The 23,644-nt window shown below is 37.6% G+C and overlaps 1 protein-coding gene and 1 long non-coding RNA gene across 3 annotated transcripts in view; one reads left to right on the forward strand and one right to left on the reverse strand.

Annotated features, from left to right (window-relative positions):
- Positions 1–8,936, reverse strand: part of LOC105233290 (trithorax group protein osa) — a 34,449-nt gene extending 25,513 nt beyond the window's left edge. The window contains exon 1 of one of the 2 annotated variants that reach the window (XM_011215328.4): positions 8,159–8,936. In XM_011215328.4, coding sequence (XP_011213630.2) covers positions 8,159–8,161 — 3 coding nt within the window. In that variant the 5' untranslated portion in view covers positions 8,162–8,936. The remainder of the gene's footprint in view (positions 1–8,158) is intronic. The other variant, XM_011215329.4, reaches the window with a different exon arrangement.
- Positions 1–23,644, forward strand: part of LOC125778454 (uncharacterized) — a 123,200-nt gene that overhangs the window by 28,801 nt on the left and 70,755 nt on the right. The window lies entirely within an intron of this gene.

Below are 23,644 nucleotides of genomic sequence, written 5' to 3' on the forward strand. Positions count from 1 at the left end.
GCCTGACATCTCTTTCGGAGTTCCTCTTGGAAACTAGTTATAAAATCAAGGGTTTAATAAATGTTTTAAAATGAATCGGCGATTATTACATTACGATTGATATCAGACCACTATAGCATATAGCTGCCACACAAACTGAATATCGTCAAAAAGTGTTTCTATGCAAAGCTTTTTTATTTGATAAGATATTTTCACGAACTTTGACATGCCTTATTTCCTAAACGAATCATGCAATCCTGAAAAAATTGTTCAGATCGATATACATACTATGACCATAAAAACAACCCAACCCATACAAAATTTGAAAAGGTTAAAACTTTCAGGTAACGACAGCATACATTGAACGTTTCTTAGACTCCTGGTCATCATAAGAAAAATTCTTTCTAATTCGTAAATTAGTTCAATTACTTTTTTCTGAATTCTCTTATATTCCTCTTATACTCTTTATGCATTTTATTTCTTCACATTAATCTCAAGCACACCTTCCTTCTTCTCAGTGTTGTTTCGTCTCTTTAACTATCTATCACCTGTTTTGCCACTTCCATTTCCTACATTGGCTGTACCATACGCTTGGTTCAATGAACTGCTGTTGGCGTGCGTAAACATTTCGAGTGATTAAACAAATGCTGTACTTAAATAAAATAGCAATTTATTCAATTTTACGAGCATCTGTTTTTTCTATGCCCTACAGCAATGCTAATTTACCGCCACCGAAAGAAATACATTTTCAAAGTCGCATACTAAGCATACTTTCAGGCATACTGCCCTGCCAACAACACCACCTATCACCAGCCCGGCAACCGGTCAACTGCATTTGCTGCTGCCATTTTGCAAACTCTCCCACGTCCACATCCGCTAACTGTTTATTTACATTTGTCGCCTGCCAGTCGCATTTGGCTGTTGCTCTAAAAGTTGTTACCTTTCGCGTCTCGCGCCCGCTTGTATTTACTTCGCTAATTGCAATAGCACAAATGCTCTTCGGCAAGCTGGCTTTCTTGGCCGGTTCTTCTGCCTGGCCGGCTGTGTGTTTGCTTGACTGTTTTTAAGCTGCCTGCAGTCATTAACTGCCAGCGTTACGTACGCGCGCGCGCAAAACAAACTGATAACTGTGAAAATTAATTTCAATTAAAAAGGTTTTGCAATGCCGCCTCTTCCTCTCCTCACTCCCACACCCCTGCTGTCGCTTGCAGTCATTAATGCCGCCATTGGAACGGAACTGAGAACTTTGCGTTACTTTGCCAGCCAACTGTAGTGTGCTTAGTATGCTTAGCGCAATGGCCGGAAATGAAAGTCCTTTAGCAGTAGCCTTAGTGTGCGGGTATCTGTCTGTGTGTTGTGCAAACTAAAATATTGACGGTATAATAAAGCTATTCAGCTGTGCGGCTCATGACTGTATTGAGTGCTTGAGTACAGTCTATTTTTCTTAGTGCCACATTTTCACTGCCTCGGCAGCTGCCGCAGCTCATCTGCCACTACACTAGCGCTTTCGCCTATCTAGCGGTGTTTCCGCTTCCGTTCCAAAGAATGACAGTTGTAGCAACTATATAACTGTAGTTTGATCATCGCTATGCATTTGCAGTGGTGCAGCGCATACAGTGATTCCTACTTTGATATAATATATAATAATACTTTACTGCGTCTTGATTTGCTGGCATCAACTACTGCCCTTCCCCATTTGTAAGTCTGTTATTTTATCGCGCCCCTGTTTGCATTTGGCATGAGTTTGTCCGTTTCTGCGTTTGACCTTTAATTTTGTACGATTAATGCTTCTTTTCGTTTTGAAAGTCTTCTTGCAGTTTCTTATGTACTTGCTTGGAGGGATAGAGTCATGGCAATTGCTAGGATTTGCTCGAGGCGAAAATCTTTTTAAAATAAAACTGTCTTATTTATTGGCAGCTGTTGGTCAAATAATAACATTTTTGGGTTTTATTGGAAAGAAAAATCTGAGAAAAATTGGGAAATATTTGTATTCAGAATACTCTATTTGATGACGAGTGTACTATAAATACAATTATTGGTAAGGGAGGGAAGCAAAATATATACAGTTTCAGTGCAGAAAATTGCGATAAGAAAATTTATCGTTCAGAATAATGCGCAAAAATGTTTTCTTAATATTATTTTGACACGCTTTCTAATTGACACTGGATTCAGAATTTATCACAACTATTTCAAATTCCTGTAAAGAACAACCGTTAGTTCAAAGGATAACTCCTCATATGTACTTAGTACAACCTCCAATATGCTGTGGTTGATTTCATGGTTATATGTAATCTTATTCTGAACTGGAAGAAGTCAATATTTTTAGGCGAAAAAGCAATGGACCCTACAAGAAGTTATTTATGAAAGCCACTGCTGTAGAGTTGTATAATACAAAATGATATGTCTTCGAAATGTAGCATGATAAGTTTCAAGTCTTCATTTTACTTTTGGGGTTAAGAATACATATGTCTAAAAATTTAATTTTGTCGGTTGTAATAGTCGCATATCGCTGTATAGATTTAAATAATCATTTAAGTTGTCAAGAAGAAGAAGAAAGTAATTACAAAAACTGCTGTGTGAAGCTGACGATCATTTGGATGTTGGGTGCTCTCGCATGAATGTTCTCGTATGTGGATTCTGTTGGTGTGGTGTACTGAAATGTGACAGTGTTGTGACTTTGTGTAGAGGTGCGTTGATATTTAGTCAAAAATTATAATGATAATTTTTCGAAATTTCAATGCAATGTACAAAAAAATTGTTCAGACATTTTTTACAGTGAAGTAGTGTACTAACGTGTTACAAAATACTACTTGAATTATTTCTGTGTTGAATTTTTGGTACCTTCAGTGACTTTTAGTAGTAATTTTGGAACAATTTTCAAACCCGTTCGCTTGGTATTAAGTGATTGAGAAAACGAGGTTATAGTTTATCTAAAAGAGCAGAAGAAGATATAAATAATTTCCTGCAACTTTATACCCTTACATCTTTGTTTGTAACACCCAAATGGAAACTTCGGAGACCCTATAAAGGATATGTATGTACTATGTATATATTAATAAACAGCGGGACGAGTTGAGTCGATTCCGCCATATCCAATTGTTTGTACACACACGAACTAGTCTCTCATATTTTGAGCTATTGATTTGAAAATTTGCATATGTATTTTTTCTCTTTATTCGTCGAAGCAGTCGAAATCGAACTAATATAGCTGGCCTATATATTGAATGATTGGTCAAGTCCTTGTATGGAAAACTTTTTCTTGAAATGATATATCTTCACCAAAGTTTTGCGTGACATATTGCGCAAGACAACATTGCAAGCTCCAAAGGACTTGTTCAGATCGAGTAAATCGAGCCACTATAGACGCCTTGTAGACAGTTCTACATCAAGTTTTTTGTAAAGAATCTTTACTATTTTTGAAATGCCAAAAAATGTCAAGCTTGACACGACATACGCGTGATCTGCCAAAAAAGGCTATTGGAAAAATAACCCCTACTTAGATCACCCATTACAATATTAACTTAGGTCCAAGCGAAGTTAACGTTTTTTTTGTTTTACCTGAAAATTGGGGTATAGCAAGTAAAAAGGCAGCAGAGAAACTAAACTGCCTATATCAGTCAAGCAAAGCTTTAATATTCTTCCGTGGAAGAAAAACTATTTAAAATCTTGGTTTGCAGTTCGACAAATATTCTCGAATAAAAAACAAAAAGCGTTAGAAGAAAATATAATGTATATATATATTTTTTTATTATTAAAATCCAGTATATTGATATGAAAGTAGTGCTTTTCAGGAATTACTGAGTTTAAGATTTCTCTACAAAACCATAAAAGTCATACTTTATGAAGAAACAGTAAAAAAATATAGCACACATTTTACTTAGAAGCAATTCTTTTCGTGTTCCAATTAAATTGGTGCAGCACGGCGTATAAGTAACCAAAAATAAATATTTCCGTAATCAAACAAGATTTTAGCAACAAAGCTGCTTTTGAACAACGGTTACATTTCAAATCAATTAAAATACACACCTCTAAAACAACACTGGAAACCAAACAAATATTCCGTATTCATACATCAAAAATCCCGCAACAATTGCAATGCCCTGCACGCAACTAACACAATTCATGCTTGCTCCACTCTTTTCTCTTGCACTTAATGCCACGCTTCCAGCAAAATTTTTGCCCAACAAAATACCGAAACTCAAAACAATGAAAAAACTAAAAAATAAAGCAGAAAATTGAAATGCAAAGAACAATAACTCGTCAAAAAATATATATACTCGCAAACACAGCTTCGCATTCCTTTTGCACCGCAAGCTTGGGAAAACAATCCGCGTTTGCGGACTTAATAGAGCAGAGTGCGGTGCAAAACAAATCAACATGGGGACTTACATGCGTTGCTGTGTGTGCGCGCATATAGAAAGATGTGTGAAAAAATTAAAATTCCCCACTAAATTTAGTAAATGCAGTGCGAACAAGCCGCAAATGCAACAAAAAAATTAAAAAGAAAAAAAAAACAACAAATAAATCTAAAAAGTGTTTTCCCGTTATTTCGACTGAAATTCGAATACTTGAAATTCCTTGTTCCGGGTGCGTGCATAACTAAATGTACACATACGCATACACATACAAGCACACTTGCCTGTCCACTGCCTTCGACTGGCCACTACACAAATTTACAAATTTTATCTGCTGCGAGCAGCTCCCAGTCAATAGAGCTGCATAAGTTTTGGTTGCACAACAATTTTACTAGTTCGGCGTCCAGCTGCTCGTGTTTTACAGTAATGCTATAACACTTTTGCATTTTTGTGGATTCTATTGCGAGTTTATCCCAAAGTTGCTGTGTTTTTTTTCGTTTTTGCGCTGGGTTTTTCTATGGTTCCCTATTAAATTTGGCATACTTCAATTTGGTAACATTCCTTTGCACTTGCTGCGTTTTTGTTGGCGATTTTCTAGTTTCGAAGCAATGCTCGAAATGCTCGGCTTGTTATGTATGTGTAAAAAAGAAGCTTCTAGTTGAGTATTATGTAAGGAGAAATGTGTTTTGCCTTCACAATTCACTGTTTCGATGCAGTGATGGAGCACTTTGAGATGGCTGAAGTTAACTATAAAATTTTTTTGTTTAGAAAATTGCATTTAAATATTATGTGAGGAAACATTTCTGCAATAAGTTTGGTATAAATCTCACATAAGGTTTTGCTGAATTTTGCAATTATTTAGTTTTTTTTTTTTGACAAAAACTAAAAAAAAATAAATATCATCACAATACAATTAGGGGACTCACAACATGTCATAACAAATCGTAAAATCATATTTTTACACTTTCAAAAAAAATTGTTGTTGGATTACATACAAAAATTAATTTACAACATTGCAATTATCAACACTATGTTATCGGTTCACTACAACTAATAAGTTTTTGAGACTATGTGAAACCCCTAAATATAAATGGTTTTCTTTGAATACCGTTTTAATTGCGGGTAGAAAGGAAAGTAAACTACAAGCTGTTGGCTAACATTTCAAAAAAAAAACTTCGAGTTCAGTATAAAACTATATTTTCATTTAATGAAATCGGTTATTACTAAAACCGAGAACAATTGATCCAAACATTGTCTTTGCAAAATCAACTAACTTTTTCATTAATAAATTGAATATTTTATTCGCATTTATGTTAGCAGCTAATGGTTGGCTCAAGTTCATGTAATTTAGGGAAAATTTTGTCTAACCATGAGAGAATAACTATTGAAAAAATGTGTTTTTTTCATTTTTTCTTAAGGGGTATTCATGGCTAGAAATAAAAAAATAATTATTTCTTTTATTTTCTAGTTAAATTATTGAAGAATATGTCTAAAAGAGGAAAATCAAATTGTTTTCTGAGATATAGGTATTTTGTTGACCCGGCATCGAAACTGGCTCGGCCGAAGCTAATCTAATAAAAGAGCTTTACGCGAAACTTCAAACACGTTTTTCTCGAAATTGTCTTTATCAAAGCGATAACGATGATATTTCTGGTTATATTGGACCAATTTATCTGAATTTTTGTTCAGTCTTCTTTACAGATTTGGCTATATTTGGAATTATTCTTGGTCATGGGGAAATTCAAGTAAATTTTGTATTTATTATTAAAAAATTCGAAATAGTCAAAACAAGTGGTCCAAAAATGTATATTTTTTCTGGTAGTCGCCATTTTGACAAACAAATTTTTCCAACTTTTCCAAAGAACTATACCTTGTACTATATCCTGAATTAATATTTTTTTGGTTCCAGATTTCTATGAGGTTACAAATCTGGATATGGTCACTTGACAACTTTTGGCACCTTACACTTCATCATCTGCTAATTTTAAAATTTTAAATATTTTTTCTCTAATCTTGAAGTGTTAATTAATAGCTAATATAAAATGATATGTTAACATGTTGATTGCCAGTTGTTAAGAAAGTTAAAAATTATCTGCAATTCATGCCTCTAGATAAGAATATACCCTATTTTAAATTTTTTAAATGATTTTTTATTCAAAGCGAGAGCCAGGATTTAGGAAAGAGGGTTTTGAAAAATTACTGTTATTTGGAAGCAATTTTGTTATCCTTCAATAATTTTCTAAAATGTTTCTAAAATTCAAAAAAACCTTAAAACATTAACATGTATCCGCCACAAGAGGATTTACTTAAATATTTTAAATCATAATAAAAAATATTTTTTTGAAGTTATTCTTTCTCATTTTCGTTTTAAGAAGAAAATTAATTTTATTTAAGAAGCTTTAAAAGTGGTTAGATGAAAAAATGTAAAAGTTTTTAGAATATTTATAAATGTAAAAAACAATATAAATTTCTAAGGAACTTTGAGCATATCAGATTTTAATAGTTTTCTCCAAAATTTTTATATGAATACTAAAAGCTTAAATTTTTATTATTATGTTATTATGTTTATTTCCTAATATTTATTTTTTTTATTGAATTTTTATCATTTTATTTTTTTACTTTATTAATTTTTGATTTTATTTTAATTATTTTTAATTATAAATCATTATTAATTTTACATTACTTTGGTGTATTTTATTTTTTATTTAAATTTATTTAATTTTTGCTTTAATTAATTAATTTATTTTTTTCATTTTATATTATTTTAATTTAAATTTATTTTTTTTTAATTTTTTATTCAAAGTATTCATTTTTAGTTTACAATAGCCCGCCAGTCATCATATTATTTTTTATTTCATTTTATATTATTTTAATTTTTTTAATTTATTTTCATTTTTTTATTTTTTTTATTTTTATTTTTTATCTTAGTTTATTTAATTTTTTATTTTCATATTAGTTTATTTATTTATTTTTATTTAATTTAAATTTTTTTATTTATTGTTTTATTTTTTTTTAGTTAAAATTTTGCTTTTTTTTGTTTTATTAATTATATTGTATTTTATTTTACTTCATTGTATTTAATTTAATATTTATTTTAGTTTATTTATATTTGTTTTATTTTTCACTTTCTATTATTTTATTTTATTTTATTTCACTTTATTTTATTTTTCTTAGATTTATTTTAATTATTTGTTTTAAGGAAATCCCCCCTCTAACTAATAATTATATATTTTTCGCTGCCTACGAATTTACTAATTAATTTATTTATTAAATTTCAAATTAAATTTGAATATTTCAAGACGAAGTATAATTTTTTAAATTTATTATTTATTTTGATATTATTTATTATTCTTCATTTATTGAATTTTTCCCCCCGCCTATAATGCAGTTTTTAATTTTCCTCTTCACCACCTTGCAGCGCATAAATATCACTAACACAAAAATGCCAGGCATTTGTGTACAACAAAAAATGTTAATTCTTCCACATTTCTCCTGTCAACACAAATCCAAAATATAACACACAACCACACACAAACGCAAATATCGCGTTTACACTGACACACACACAAGCACGAGTGGTGCACCATGAGTTGATTGACGCGAGCATATCCTTTCAAGGATTTCCATTTCTAACAAGTATATTTGCCATTTCGTACATTTTGACAAGCAGAAATGTTTGCACTTCCTGCCTTGGTGAGATTTTCGTGATTATTTTATAATTTTTTATTTTCGGCGGCAACTTTTCTATTTGTCTAAATATTCTGTATGCATGCATGTCCTTGTGATGAAGGAAATATAATAAACTTGTATGTTTTTGAGCCTACCATTTGTGGTGAATTTAGCACGTGTAGATTTTTCGATGTAATCCTCAGTGTTGTCTTTTGTTTCGCTGTAGTGGTTGTATCCTTTTCAATGTTAGGTATTTATGAAAGGACTAACAACTTCCGTCTAAATCTAGATTGTGGTGCGAAGCGCGAGCGCGTGGCAAACTAGTCGACAGGAGTTAACAGAGTGGCACACGTTGACAGCGGCGTCAACGGCAACAACAATAACGATAACGATAACGGAAACGGATGCGCGCAACACGAACGGAGCTCAATCACTTGTGCTTCCTGTGATGTTAGGCTTGAAATATTTTCGTTTGATTTGAGAAATTAATTTCAGTTCACCAAAACTTGGCACACTTTCCGAGTTTATTATAATTTTCAGTTTATTTCGTTTTTCTATTGTAATTGCTTCCAGGAAGCGCGCGTCACCAGCGACCTACTGCGCGAACTATACGATTTTTGTCGTCGTTCAGCTCGTTATGTGAGCGTGTTTCAGGCGCCTACGACCGTCGCTTTTCACTTTCAAATTAAAAATGTTGCCGAGGCGATGATATCAGTTACTAATATAAGCCAGAGAAGCCAAGCGAGTCGCCTGTAAAACCGAAAAGTGCCAAAGTCAACAGTAGCGGGTCGCGGCTGGTAAAGACACAGCAAAGGCTACAACAACGGCAGAGACGATCAATGCTGCAGATCGCATGCGCTGAGCGGCGGCAACGTCTAGTTACAGAAGATCTCGAAATATTTGCGCCAGTGTTGTTGTTGCTTACCGTATGCGTTGGCCTTACAAAGTGCATCTCACAAGCGTCGAAATCGGTGACGTTTTCTCAGCACAGCGCACCGAATGCGGTTGCGAAATTCCGCCCTCGACCTCTGACAACTTGCTTCGAGCCAACCCAAAAAATGAGGATGAGATGCAAGAAGAAGAAACTCAAGAGAAACTGAAAGTGTTAAAAATGAAAAGAAGCAACAAATATCAACAAAAGTCGTAACGAAAGCTGCGTTGAATACCAAAATCAATAAGCAAAGCGCACAACCAAAACACAGTCCACAAGACTGACGCGGTCTCTGCCAAGCTTCACTTACGAATCTGCTAACCACGCAGTTGCGGGGTAAAAACCGTCGTTCAGTCGCATTCGTCACTCAGTTAAGCCGTCACAACAGCAACAACATCAACTGCTCATATGTATATACATTGCGGTTCCTCATTTTTGATGCGCTAACGACCAAGTTATCTCTTCAAAAATGTGTGAGCTCGTGTGTGTTGTGTGAGAGAGCTGCAGAGCGCTTGTGCTGGTTGTGGTCGCAAGCTGCCGTTGTCGCTCACCCGTCGTTCATGACAATGACATCGCCATCGCTGACCAGCAGCCACTGCCGGTTGATGTTGTTACTGTTGTTGTCCACATTTGTTCCGTACATTCGTCAGTCGAATGCGAGTCGAGAAGCAAAAGACAGCCAGTGATAAAATGACTTGTAATACGAAACAGTGGGACAAAATTTAAATCCGAAATATAAAAATTGTTACGAGATAACTGCCATCATAGCATATTCTAGTAGTCGAGCCAAAGTAATAAGAACGGACCATGAAGGTCATCTAATAGTCTTATAATTACATAAGCTACTGTGGAAATAACAAAACGCTTATACGTTCTTTTTTGGATTTCATTAAATGTATTCTTGTAGGAGTTTATGCTACAGTTTTGTTGTTTCAGTAGTACTCTATGTAATTATAAAACTCTTGGATGAAATTAAGCTCCAAAAGAAAATCATAACTTTAATTATTTTACTTGTTTTTTTTTAAATTTTCTATGAAAAAATTGATCTAAATACTAGCTTCCCTGCTGACATTTGCAACAAGCGTTTTCTATAAAGTTTCTCAAGTTCAAAACCAGTCTTCCATAGCATACTTCTTACTGGTCCCCCAGCTCAGATTTATTACAAATCAGACATTGAATTTTGGAACCCATCATACCAAACCTTGAATGTCTATCTACAAATAGCATAACGGAGATGAATAGATTCAGTGAGAGCACCAAATGGTTTGAAGTCGCCAATCGAACGTGATATCAAGGTAAGGTCTTACCATAGTATATCGAAATGGTGCTACTATATCAATCCCAGAGACACTGATACTACTTTTAATTGGTTGGGTGATAATTTTTCGAAAATTTCGTTTCCACTTGACTACTTGAGAACATCTTAACCTGATTTAGTTTTCAGGATTTGATGAAGTATCAAGCGAACTGAGCTTCTGGTGTTTTCTTATCTTTCTTTTTTTTCGACCAATCTATAAACTTGCAAACAAATATTTAAAAGACGTATCCAAATTATATAGTTTTATTCATTTCGAGGTTTCCTATATTTTTAAAGAAAATACAAAAAAGCTTCAAAGCTAATAGGGAAAGTTTATTATCATTCGCAAGAGCATTTCGACTGGTCACTGGCGATTGACATGTGTGATGTTTTGCTCCAAGGCCTCAATCGTAGCGATATTATCCGCATGTACCTTAGACTGTACGTATCCCACAGGAAAGAGTATAACAGTGTAATATCACACGATCTTGGTGGCCAAACGACCGGTCCAAAACATGATATTATTGGTTTATCAAAGTGTTCTCTCCATAAATCTATTGAATAATGCCATGTGTAGCAAATGGAGCAGTCTCGTTGAAACCACATATAACGACCTTCAATTTCAGGCATTATGTAGTCGGTTATTATAGCCCTTATCGCTGAACAAAACGTCGAATTTTCGTGAAACTTTTCAAAAGCCCATAGGTCGATGCGACGTTCGCCGTAAAGTGCGCCAAGTCGTTCCAAACGTCTTTATGGCGACGCACGAAATGCATTTATACAGAACGTGAATTTTCGTAACAAATTTGAACGATTTGTAAACATTGTTCAGGCGTAAGTCTTTCCATTATGAAATGCCAAACTATACTGAACAGAGATAACATGACACGCTTGACGCATGAACTGTAAAAAAAAGGCTATTGAAAAAGTTCCTCCACTTGGATTACTAGTTATTTTAATTGTATGAGGTAGGACCATAGATTTTCAATCGGGTTACCACGGACCTTCTTGAGAATGTACAAATTTAGAAATTTTGTCAATTATTTCATCTATGAACATAAAGTTTCCGAGCGATTAAACAAACATCCACACAATAAGACGAATCCATCACCGTATTTAACTAGTAGTTACTTCAATCGGTTTTCGCCACACGTCGACCTATTGACCTATATTTCACTGAATATTGTTGTAATTTATAATTAAAAAACTCTTGGTTTAATGAGTGTTGTCAAATAAAAATCTTCTTTTGAAGTTAAACTTAGTATAAGCCGTATCAAATCCGTTTAACTATCTTTCGCAAGTCGCATTACAATTTTCTATATTTAGAATAAGTCAATAACATTTTTATGGAACTTACTTTCACCATATCAAACAGTTTAGAGAAGTGTGCTCGATACTTCGTTGTGTCATAAAAATAATTTTTCTCTGGCTCAGTTACTTTTTTCGCTACACTGTGCACCACAGGCGGCGTTCCGCATAGCAGTGGCGGCAGCACAACATGAGACGTGAGCCAGCATAACCAAATAGTGTGTACGCTAAGCGAATAAACGAAACCGCAAAAACGCTAATACATAAATGCAAGTAATGTCAATGATGTTAATAGCGTTGGCAGTGGCGCTGGCTATAGCTTTAGCTGGACCGCAGCAAACTCAAAGTGGAGATGAGTAAGCGCACAATCACAACCAGTTTTGCAACATTTTTTCTCTGAAAAGGTGAAATATTTTCCACTTCGTTGACTCGCTGGTCTCGTAACATGCAAATTTCTCGCAATTTACATGTCTCACCGACGGACAGTGCGCACGCATGCGCTGTAACACAAAATTGCTAGTCAGCATGCGGGAAGTGAGACAAGCAAGCTTAAAATGAGTTATTATTGGGAGCGAAAGAAAGAGCGATAAGTGAGCGCACGAAATGAGAAATACTGAAAGAGAAAGAGGGAAGAAAGAGAGTGGTTGAGAAAACCGGCAAACGGTGACGTTTGTTTTTGAAGTCGCTTTTGTAGGCCTTCTTTCGTTGGCGCGTGGTTAAGTCACCGCCGATTAACGGTTTGTTGAGAAACAAGTTTGCATTGTTTACTGGGCTTTTTATATTTTCTTTTTTTAATTTTTTGGGTTTCTCATAGGTGCACAGTGAGTAGTTTCACTTTCGTTTGCGTTTCAACGTAGTCAAGTTTCATAGAGATACTTGAGCTCTCACTTACTCGCTCTCTCTTGCTCTCATTTTCGCCGCCAAGTGTAACGGTGGAGTGTTGATAACAGGTTTGTAGCATCTGTATTGTGGTTTTTACACGCTCGATTGTCACGAGGGTCTGCAACATGTTATTTCTGTGGTTGCACCTCACCTTAGCACCTTACTTCTGTGGCTTGCGCATCATTCTACGTATACAGCTGTGATCATTTCACGTCTGCTCTTTCCACTGTATTCCGGATCACTTTTCCTTTCGATCCATAGCCTGCGGCTGCATTTAAGTGACTTTTAATAATGTTCAAGCGGATGTTGCAAGTGTAGCATCGTGTGTTATTGCATATTTTTTGTTGTCGTTTTCATTTCTGAGTCACTTTTTGGTTCGTCCTTTTCTCATGCCGAAAAAAATGTTCAAAAGAGTATCTAAAACCAGTTGCCGCTGCTACTACCTATCCCCGCACGTGGCATTTGTCAATGTGGCAGGCATATTTCTTTTGTTATATAATCATCTTCGTGCGGCCGTCTGCTCATTTTCGTTCGTAATTGCATTTTTCGCTTGCGACATTACAAAAATTTCAAGTTGCACCAACCGTCGGCTGTTGGCTGGCTTATCGGTTGCTGCACAAAACGTTTGTGGTAAAATTTGTTGTAGTCACTTTTTTGTTGCGGTCACTTTCAGCAGTCGGCAGCCGCTGTAGATTTTGTGTTGCACGTTATTACGGTGTAGCGTTGTGGCTGTGGCTGCAGCTGTAGGTGCTGTTACTTCAACTGGAAATGAAAATGAAGTTGACCACCATCGCTGGAAGTTATTAAATTTTGTGGTCACTATTCAGCTCAGCTGACCGGCTGCTGGTATAGTGCTTTTAGTCACTGGCAACGTGCTACGTTTCGCACACCTTGTTGCAACCAGCACACCGGGCGGACCTTGCAACATAGCTACTTGCCACCAGAAACTGGTTGGTACACCGCCTTGCTATGCAATGCCTTCTTATGTTGCCTAAATATTGCCGGCTGTGCTATTGCCACTGTGTTACTTCCTTCTTCTCTTCGCGGTCATGTGATTTAATATTTGCTTTAGAGGCGCTTCTTCTTTCTTTGTATATTTTTTATTCGTCATATTTGTGTATTTTTTACGTGTAACTTTATTATTACTCATATCCCTGGCCTCTTGTGAGTTGCGATAAATATATTTTGTAATAATGAATGATATTGACGTCATCATTGGTTAATTTTCGTCAATTTTTTTCAATTTTCGATTAAATGATTTGCTAGTCACACTATTTATTGTATATACTTTCAGTACAGTCATGCAGTTAGTATTTCTAATCCCCCCTTTAATGACCATTAACTGTACTCTCCCATCCCCCGGCTAATAAAATTCAGAACCACAATATAGGTCTTTGGTCGATTTATTATCTTAACATTCATATATGGAATTAAATAATATCAAAAAAATTATTCCTGAAAAATAATTCGCTATAATAGTTCCTCAAAATAATTTTGGAGCGAGTAACCAAAGAAAATATAAGTTTGAACCTAAATTAGTCCAACCAGCCAGATCCAAGATCCCCGATCAACGCCTGCGTCTGTAAAGATTTTTGGAAGATGGTACTTTCTCTATTTAGTTCTGCAGCTCTTTGGCGCATGGTGAATCTAATTTGTGACTGAACCGACCGTTGTGCCAAAGATACCTTTCGTTTCCCATTCTGGTCTTAAAATCCCTAACATAGGCATAGGTGCGTTCCAAGCGCTCATATAAGATATATTTAGTCATCGTCCTTCTTTTTCGTCGTGGGACGTGGACGCAAATCAGCGAAATGTTGAAAAACTTTGTTTTGATGCGGATTTAGCTAGACGTTCATTCACAGAGGTGAACGCCCGAACTGGGCAATAGAGTCTCTCTCCCACCACCAATCCCACACCACTGTAATATGTTTGCCATGGTCGTCATAAAAAGGGGGTCTCTCATCCGAGGCTGTTGATTACTTTTTATTGGGGGCGTTTTTTATGTGGCGGATCCAAACCAAGCGCACAACCCTTGGGAGGGATGGTTCGCCTTCTCACTTTGGCTCGCCTTCAAACAGATGTTCTTTGACTAATCAGAGAATATTTGGTCTAGGACCGGAAGCGTTGAGCCATATGTAAAATAATCGTTTCTGGCCATTTCCTCACTTACGTGAACTTTTACATAAATGAATCATTTGAAATAAAATTATTCATCCTTTTAGTTTTGGTTTAGCGTTTATCATTGATTTGTGTAAAACTTTATTATTCATGTTTCGTTTTCATTTTGCTGTTTTCATTGCTATCAAAAAATCAGCGGCAGTCATTTCCGTTTTTATTAATTTCCTTATGTTTCATCTGATGTTGGGCTCTTATGAGTGCTGCTTGTAGCGCTTTTATATTTCGTGCAGTTCAGTTTACCATGAGTAAGAGGTTTTCAAATTTAACACTTATACATATATGTACATACTTACATGTTTCAACATATGAACGTCTATGCAGCCTGTATTATGATTCACACATCTATTTCACAGGAAATCGCGAATGACTTTATTTTCGACAAATTTGGCATTTATCGCGAGTCATTTAAATAATTTGCGGATGTTGCATTATTATGCATTTAGCAGCATAAACTTGCGAACTGAGTTCATTACTTGGAATGCATATTGCTCTGAGGATTCATAATGGGACACACTTGAAAAATTGTGGCAAATGGTGAATATTTTCGGTAAATCGACAAACCATAGATAAGCGCCTTTAAATTTGTGTACTCTCTGTTGCATATAAGTATCAAAATTATTTACATATTTTTTTTAGTCTTGGGCTCTTGAAAAGTTCCAAAAAGATCCCATGTTTTCGAGCTCAATTTTGTTCAGCGATGATGTCTATTTCTGCCTCAATGGGTATGTAAGTAAGCAATATTGCCGCATTTTAGACAAAGAGCAACCTGAAAAAATTCAAGAGTTGCCATTTCATCCTATTTCTCATAACATATTTCTTCAAAAATGATGCCGGTAAGAATGTAACCGACAATGGCTACTGTTATTGCACGATAATAAATGACTATTTGCTGGCTGAAATTGTATCTCGTGATCACGGTGACATTTGGTTTCAACAAGATATCGGCATTTCCCACACATCACATCAATCAAAGGATTTATTGAGAGAACTCTTCGGTGAGTAGATATGTAAAATCTGAAGTTTATGAGGCCAATATCGCTCCGATTCAGAACTTGGAGCAAAACATCACGCGTGTCATTCGTCAGTTACAAGTAGAAATGTTCAAACGAGTCATCGAAAATCGGACTCAATGGACTATCTGAGACGCGAAAATTTGAAAGAAATAATTTTCAGAAAATAAATGACAAAAAATGTTCTTTCGATTGATAATAAAATATTCTTCTTCTTTACTGGCGTAGACACCGCTTACGCGATTATAGCCGAGTCAACAACAGCGCGCCAGTCGTTTCTTCTCTTCGCTACGTGGCGCCAATTGGATATTCCAAGCGAGGCCAGGTCCTTCTCCACTTGGTCCTTCCAACGGAGTGGAGGTCTTCCTCTTCCTCTGCTTCCCGCGGCGGGTACTGCGTCGAATACTTTCAGAGCTGGAGTGTTTTCATCCATCCGGACAACATGACCTAGCCAGCGTAGCCGCTGTCTTTTAATTCGCTGAACTATGTCAATGTCGTCGTATATCTCGTACAGCTCATCGTTCCATCGAATGCGATATTCGCCGTGGCCAACGCGCAAAGGACCATAAATCTTTCGCAGAACTTTTCTCTCGAAAACTCGCAACGTCGACTCATCGGTTGTTGTCATCGTCCAAGCCTCTGCACCATATAGCAGGACGGGAATTATGAGCGTCTTATAGAGTTTGGCTTTTGTTCGTCGAGAGAGGACTTTACTTTTCAATTGCCTACTCAGTCCGAAGTAGCACCTGTTGGCAAGAGTAATCCTGCGTTGGATTTCAGGGCTGACATTGTTGGTGGTGTTAACGCTGGTTCCTAAATAGACGAAATTATCTACAACTTCAAAGTTATGACTGTCAACAGTGACGTGGGGGCCAAGTCGCGAGTGCGACGACTGTTTGTTTGATGACAGGAGATATTTCGTCTTGCCCTCGTTCACTGCCAGACCCATTTGCGTTGCTTCCTTGTTCAGTCTGGAGAAAGCAGAACTAACGGCGCGGGTGTTAAGACCGATGATATCAATATCATCGGCATACGCCAGCAGCTGTACACTCTTATAAAAGATTGTACCTGCTCGATTCAGTTCTGCAGCTCGAATAATTTTCTCCAGCAGCAGATTGAAGAAGTCGCACGATAGGGAGTCGCCTTGTCTGAAACCTCGTTTGGTATCGAACGGCTCGAAGAGGTCCTTCCCGATTCTGACGGAGCTTTGGTGTTGCTCAACGTCAGCTTACATAGCCGTATTAGTTTTGCGGGGATACCAAATTCAGACATCGCGGCATAAAGGCAGCTCCTTTTCGTGCTGTCGAAAGCAGCTTTGAAATCGACGAATAGGTGGTGAGTGTCGATTCTCCTTTCACGGGTCTTTTCCAAGATTTGGCGCATGGTGAATATCTGGTCGGTTGTTGATTTACCAGGTCTGAAGCCACACTGATAAGGTCCAATCAGTTTGTTGACGGTGGGCTTTAATCTTTCACACAATACGCTCGATAGAACCTTATATGCAATGTTGAGGAGGCTAATCCCACGGTAGTTGGCGCAGATTGTGGGGTCTCCTTTTTTATGGATTGGGCAGAGCACACTTAGATTCCAATCGTTGGGCATGCTTTCGTCCGACCATATTTTACAAAGAAGCTGATGCATGCTCCTTATCAGCTCTTCGCCGCCGTGTTTGAATAGCTCGGCCGGCAATCCGTCGGCCCCTGCTGCCTTGTTGTTCTTCAGGCGGGCAATTGCTATTCGAACTTCTTCATGGCCGGGTAATGGAACGTCTGCTCCATCGTCATCGATTGGGGTATCGGGTTCGCCTTCTCCTGGTGTTATGTGTTCACTGCCATTCAGCAGGCTGGAGAAGTGTTCCCTCCATAATCTAAGTATGCTCTGGGCATCGGTAACTAGATCACCTTTGGGGGTTCTACAAGAGTATGCTCCGGTCTTGAAACCTTCTGTAAGCCGCCGCATTTTTTCATAGATTTTTCAAGCATTACCCCTGTCGGCCAGCTTATCAAGCTGTTTGTACTCACGCATTTCGGCCTCTTTCTTCTTCTGTCTGCAAATGCGTCTCGCTTCCCTCTTCAACTCTCGGTATCTATCCCATCCCGCACGTGTTGTGGTCGATCGTAACGTTGCGAGGTAGGCAGCCTGTTTTCTCTCCGCTGCGACACGGCACTCCTCGTCGTACCAGCTGTTCTTTTGCACTTTCCGAAAACCAATGGTTTCGATTGCAGCTGTACGTAAGGAGTTTGAAATGCCGTCCCACAGTTCCCTTACACCGAGTTGTTGACGAGTGCTCTCAGAGAGCAGGAGTGCAAGCCGAGTAGAAAATCTTTCGGCTGTCTGTTGTGATTGCAGCTTATCGACGTCGAACCTTCCTTGTGTTTGTTGGCGTGCGTTTTTTGCTGCACAGAGGCGGGTGCGAATTTTGGCTGCAACAATATAGTGGTCCGAGTCGATGTTAGGACCTCGGAGCGCACGCACATCTAAAACACTGGAGACGTGTCTTCCGTCTATCACAACATGATCGATCTGGTTGGTGGTTTTTCGATCCGGAGACAGCCAGGTAGCTTGATGAATCTTCTTATGCTGGAATCTAGTACTACAGATAACCATATTTCGGGCCCCGGCGAAGTCGATCAGCCTCAACCCATTTGGGGATGTTTCCTCGTGGAGGCTGAATTTACCGACCGTAGTGCCAAAGATACCTTCTTTGCCCACCCTGGCGTTGAAGTCGCCAAGCACGATTTTAACATCGTGGCGGGGGCATCTCTCATAAGTGCGCTCCAAGCACTCATAAAAAGCATCTTTGGTCACATCGTCCTTCTCTTCCGTCGGGGCGTGGGCGCAAATCAGCGATATGTTGAAGAACCTCGCTTTGATGCGGATTGTGGCTAGACGTTCATTCTCCGGAGTGAATGATAGTACTCGGCGACGGAGTCTCTCTCCCACCACGAATCCAACACCAAACTTGCGCTCCTTTATATGGCCACTGTAGTAAATGTCACAAGGACCTACTCGTCTCTGTCCTTGTCCCGTCCATCGCATTTCTTGGACGGCGGTGATGTCAGCCTTTATCTTTACGAGGACATCTACCAGCTGGGCAGCGGCACCTTCCCAATTAAGGGACCGGACATTCCAGGTGCATGCCCTCAAATCATAGTCCTTATTTCGTTTGCCGTGGTCGTCATCAAAAGGGGGGTCTCTCGTCCGAGGCTGTTTTTTTCTTTTCATTGGGGGTGGTTTTTACGTGGCGGGTCCCAAACCCAGCGCACAACCCTATGCAGGGGATTTTTCGCCTTCTCACTTTAGCTCGCCTTCAAACGGATGTTCTTAGGCTACCCAGAGGATACTTGGTCAAAGACCGGAAGTCGTGAGCTGCTTGAGTCATATGTAAAAGAATCGTTTCTGGCCACTCCCAAGTGAATGGCGATCAGAGAACTTTCCTCACTTGCGTGAACTTCTACACATGACTCCATCCTCATAATAAATATTTCCCAACAAATTTGAGCTTTCTGTGGTTTTCTTTTATTTAAAAAAACTTGATATAACATGGGATGAATTTGATGTGTTATTATATGATGTGATGTGATGCAAAATGACGTAACGTCATGGAATAAATGCGTCTTGTTTTAAAGAGAAACAAGATATAAACAATGTTGATTTGATTTGTTGTGTTGTGATGTGACGTTGTACATTGTGAGGTGACGCGATGTGATATGATATGATGTGACTTAGTGCGACGTGATGTAAAATATGTCACATATTTTAACAAGAAACGAAAACATTTTATTGGATATTAACTGGGTTGGGAACTTAAGGAATCGCACAACTTCCCTCGGACTAATACCTTATCATTCTCATGTAATATTTTACACATATGTATGTACATACAGGGTGTGTTTTTGGAGGTGAAGTTTTTGATAAGGCAATACTTTTTTTTTGAATTGGTATTTTTAACAGCTGTTACTGGATTTATATGTGATTTTAACTCTGTACAGCTTGTCATTTCGTAATGAACATCCTTACCTACGGAGCAACGTCTACAAATAATGGAACTTTACTTCCAAAACGAGTTAATCATCAATTCCGGTTTTCACCAAAAAAAATTGTTCAGGGATCAAGCTCATTATTGGTTGAATTGGTACGTTAATAAACAAATTTGTCGCATTTGAAATGATAATAATCCACAAGCCACAGTTAAGAGGGAGTCATTAGTCCATATCCATTAGAGTGCTTAAAAAAAAAATTTTGGAATTTTTTTTTCAACTCTTACCCCCTCAAATGTTAGTGATTGACAAACAAAAAATCCTCCCTCAAGCCAGGCGCTGTAGCTCAACTCTAAGGGATCGCTAATTTTTTTTAGGTTCCCATACATTTTACATAGGAATTTTCGTTTTTTTCAAACTAAAATTTCTCTAACTAATTTTCATTTCTCAAAAATAACCATCACATATTCAGAAAGTTCACTTTTCAAACTTTAAAAATTTCTGCGGAAAACTTTGATTATCTCAATTAGATCTACATTAAATATAGTGATTTGAAATGTGGTATTTTTTTAATAAAAATAAAAAAAAAGTTTCTGAGAATAACAATTTTCATGCCATGCAACTAACAAATCGATCTTTTGGCTAGCGAATTACCTCGCGTCGTGGGTGCGGCCTCAGAGATCGTGCGATTTATCATCGCTGGACTATTTTTTGAGGAGTTATGTGTGGTTACTTGTTAACGCAACCAATCTTAATGGTCTTGACCTAGGTGACGGACGCTTTGGAAGAGATTATTCGGCGTGTTAATGCTGGCACAGGGGTCCCATTTTCTTCAGAAAATTGAAAATCTAACTCAACGGCTGGAATTTATTCCAGCCAGCTGAGTGGTTGGTAAAGAATTTTCAAAACATAACGGCAAGACCTTATCTTTATAAGAAAGGCAAATTCTTGGCTATTGCTTTAAATTATATGCGTTTTATATCTTCTTGGAACCGATATATCCAAAAGAACACCCTATATTTATAACACTTATTATCTATCCTTTGTCGTATACCGTTACATGAGAACATTTTTTTGCATGTGTAACACACATGTGCCAGTTCTTATGTGCAATTTGCGGATGTTGCAATCTCGTTAACTCTGAAATGAGTTACAACAAAAACATAAACTACAATTTGTGAGCGGAGGCCAAACAAACAAAATTTATAAATATATATTATATATATATATATATATACATATATACATATGTATGTGCGTATGAAAAAATTATATAAGTAATGAAGATCCGGAAAAGTTGCTGCAAGGACACCGTGTCGAAAGAAGTTAAAATCACGTCCGCCGTCGCAATAAAAGCTGCAACAAAAGGTGCAAAGGGCAAAAACATGCGAGAGAAACTTTCGATTTTTATGCGCTGCGACAGTGAGCAGATGAGCTGCAGTCAAAAGCCGCAGCCTGCACTTTGCGCACACATACATACTGACACACATGCCTTTTTGTCTACATATGTATAGGCACCTTGCGAAGAGACGTCGAAGACTTATCGCGCCCAAATGAAAGTGAAACTGCTGCAGCAGCTGCTGCTCTTTTTGTTGTACGGCGAGCCACTTTTGACTTTTTATTGTAGGTGGCAATTTGAGGGAGCGCATTTTGTTGCAACACGGATGCAAACGAACGTACCAAAGCTGATTGACGAGTTGCAAAAGCCGCAGCAAAGTGCAGATGAAGAAGAAGCAGGCAAAAAACGCTAAGGGAGTGTCGAAATTAAAGCAGACGTTGCAAATGCAATAAGCAAATGGTTTTTCACTACTGCCACAGATTGGCGGTGTGGCAAAGAAAGACACTAGCAAGGCGTGAAAGAACGACGGCAGCAAGGAGAATGACAAATTTATACGCTGAAAGCTGAACAGTGCTGCTCAGTTGTTAAACGAGTAAGAAGCGGTGAGGAGGAGACGATAAAGGTGAAGACTTCAAGCGGCGAGGTTTTCCCACAAAGAGATAAGGCACATTCGCAAGTGTAGTGCAGAGACTCCTACAAATGAGCTTACCTCCATGTATGCAATTATAACATATACCACATACATGCATCTGCATATATGTATATTTCTTAGTGTTGCTATTTTTCGTTTTTTTTTTTTTAATTATGCGCGTGTGCTCGTGTTCCGCGCATACAGCAAAGGCAAACAGAGAATAATTATCAAGTCGGTCGTTGCAAGTGTGGAAATTTTTACAAGTAGTAAAATTTCATTCCAAATATCAGCCTTGAAGTTGTAGTTCTTTGCCAGTGCTGTGTTGTTAGACTGAGCTCTTTATTTAAATATTAACATAGCTTTGGAAGATAAAGAAGCTGGCTGGCATTTTTCCTTCACGGAAATTAGTGTGTGTTCCAACTATTTCTATATAATTTGCCATAATTTTCTATTCCAAGTCAGAGTTTTTATTGTAGAGCAGTTTAGTTTTTTAATTTTTATTTACTAGTAACTAATCTGTAAGTTACCTCTTTAATTATATAAAAAAAAGAATATTGTGGTCTTCAAAATTACAGTAATACTTAGAATAGAACTTAGCCCAAGTTCTTCTGTGCTCTTATTCCTATTAAATTATACTCGTAGACCTTCATTCAATCAAGAAATTTTCGGATTTAAAACACTGCCAAACCAATGTTTACATATATCGGAGTTTTCAATAAGAGTACTAAAAAAGTTTTTAAATAAAATAAAAAATTGATACTTATCCCAATGAATTTCTTTATTCTTGTGAAAGTACATTCGATACCTTTATGTATGTGTTTAAATGAGTTAAGGATCCACCCACTCTATCCGGGAAAAACTGGCGCATCCTAGTAAGACACAGCTCAATACACCACAGCCGATGACATCACAACACCAACACGACTCACCACACTTGTACACCAACCCACTAAATAAATTGTCGCCCTTTTTTGTTGAATAAATCTAATCGCCATTTTACTTGCAAGATTAGGAACTAAGTATCAGAGTCTTTGAGTAGGTTGTGCTTCACGCTGAATTGGGTACACAAGTAATCAGTATGAAACTCGATTTCTTTTACATGCCTTCCACTGGCACACTTGCTCGATAATACTGAAATTTCATGTTCGATATTCGCACGATGTTCATCAATCGTCTCTGACTTGTTGGCATAAGCCATAGACGTGACGTAACCCTACAAGAAATAGTCTACCTTCGTGAAATCACTCAACCGAGGCGGCCAGTTGACTGGGCCATTTCGTGAGATAACACGTTCACCAAACTTGGTTTTCAATAAATCGATTTTGACATTCGCTGTGTGGTTTGTGATGCCGTACTGTTTGAACCACACATTGTCCAATTCTATATCATCCAATTCGAGCCAAAATATTCGGTTATCATTGAGCGGTAGCGATTCCCATTTACAGTAACGTCTCGGTTTTGATCATCACGGAAGTAGTACGGCACAATGACAACGCCGGCCCATAAACCGCACCAAACTGTAATTTTTTCGTTATGCAATGGTGACTCATGGAGTACGTGTAAATTGCTGCCTGACAAATAACGCATATTGTGCTTATTGGCGCAGCCATTCAGCTAGAAATGAGCCTCATCGCTGAACACGATTTTTCGATCGGATCATTTTCAAGATGTTACTCAGTCCAATTCATGAACATTTTGGTGGTCAAGCTACTTCAGTTCTTGCGTAAATTTGAGCTTGTAAGGATGTAGGTTAAGGTTTCGCAAAATTTGCCACAACCACGTCACAGAGATGCCCAACTCTCGAGAACGACGTGTGAGAGATTGATTTGGATTTTCCTCAATTGATGCGCTAGCGGCAGCAGTATTCTCGACACTATGGGCACATCTTTGTCTGACTGGCACGGGAACATTTTGTACTATGCCTGTGGATTAAAATTTTTTCACTAGACGCCCAATTGTTGATCTGACGGGACGATTATGACACTGCATGACCTGCGGTATTACATGAACATATATTCCATTAATGGAATCATTTGTACCGTCTTCAAATCTAGAACAGCTGAGGTTATGTGTACTTCATTTTTA

Source organism: Bactrocera dorsalis, chromosome 4 (genome assembly GCF_023373825.1).
Source record: "Bactrocera dorsalis isolate Fly_Bdor chromosome 4, ASM2337382v1, whole genome shotgun sequence".
Lineage (NCBI taxonomy): Eukaryota > Metazoa > Arthropoda > Insecta > Diptera > Tephritidae > Bactrocera > Bactrocera dorsalis.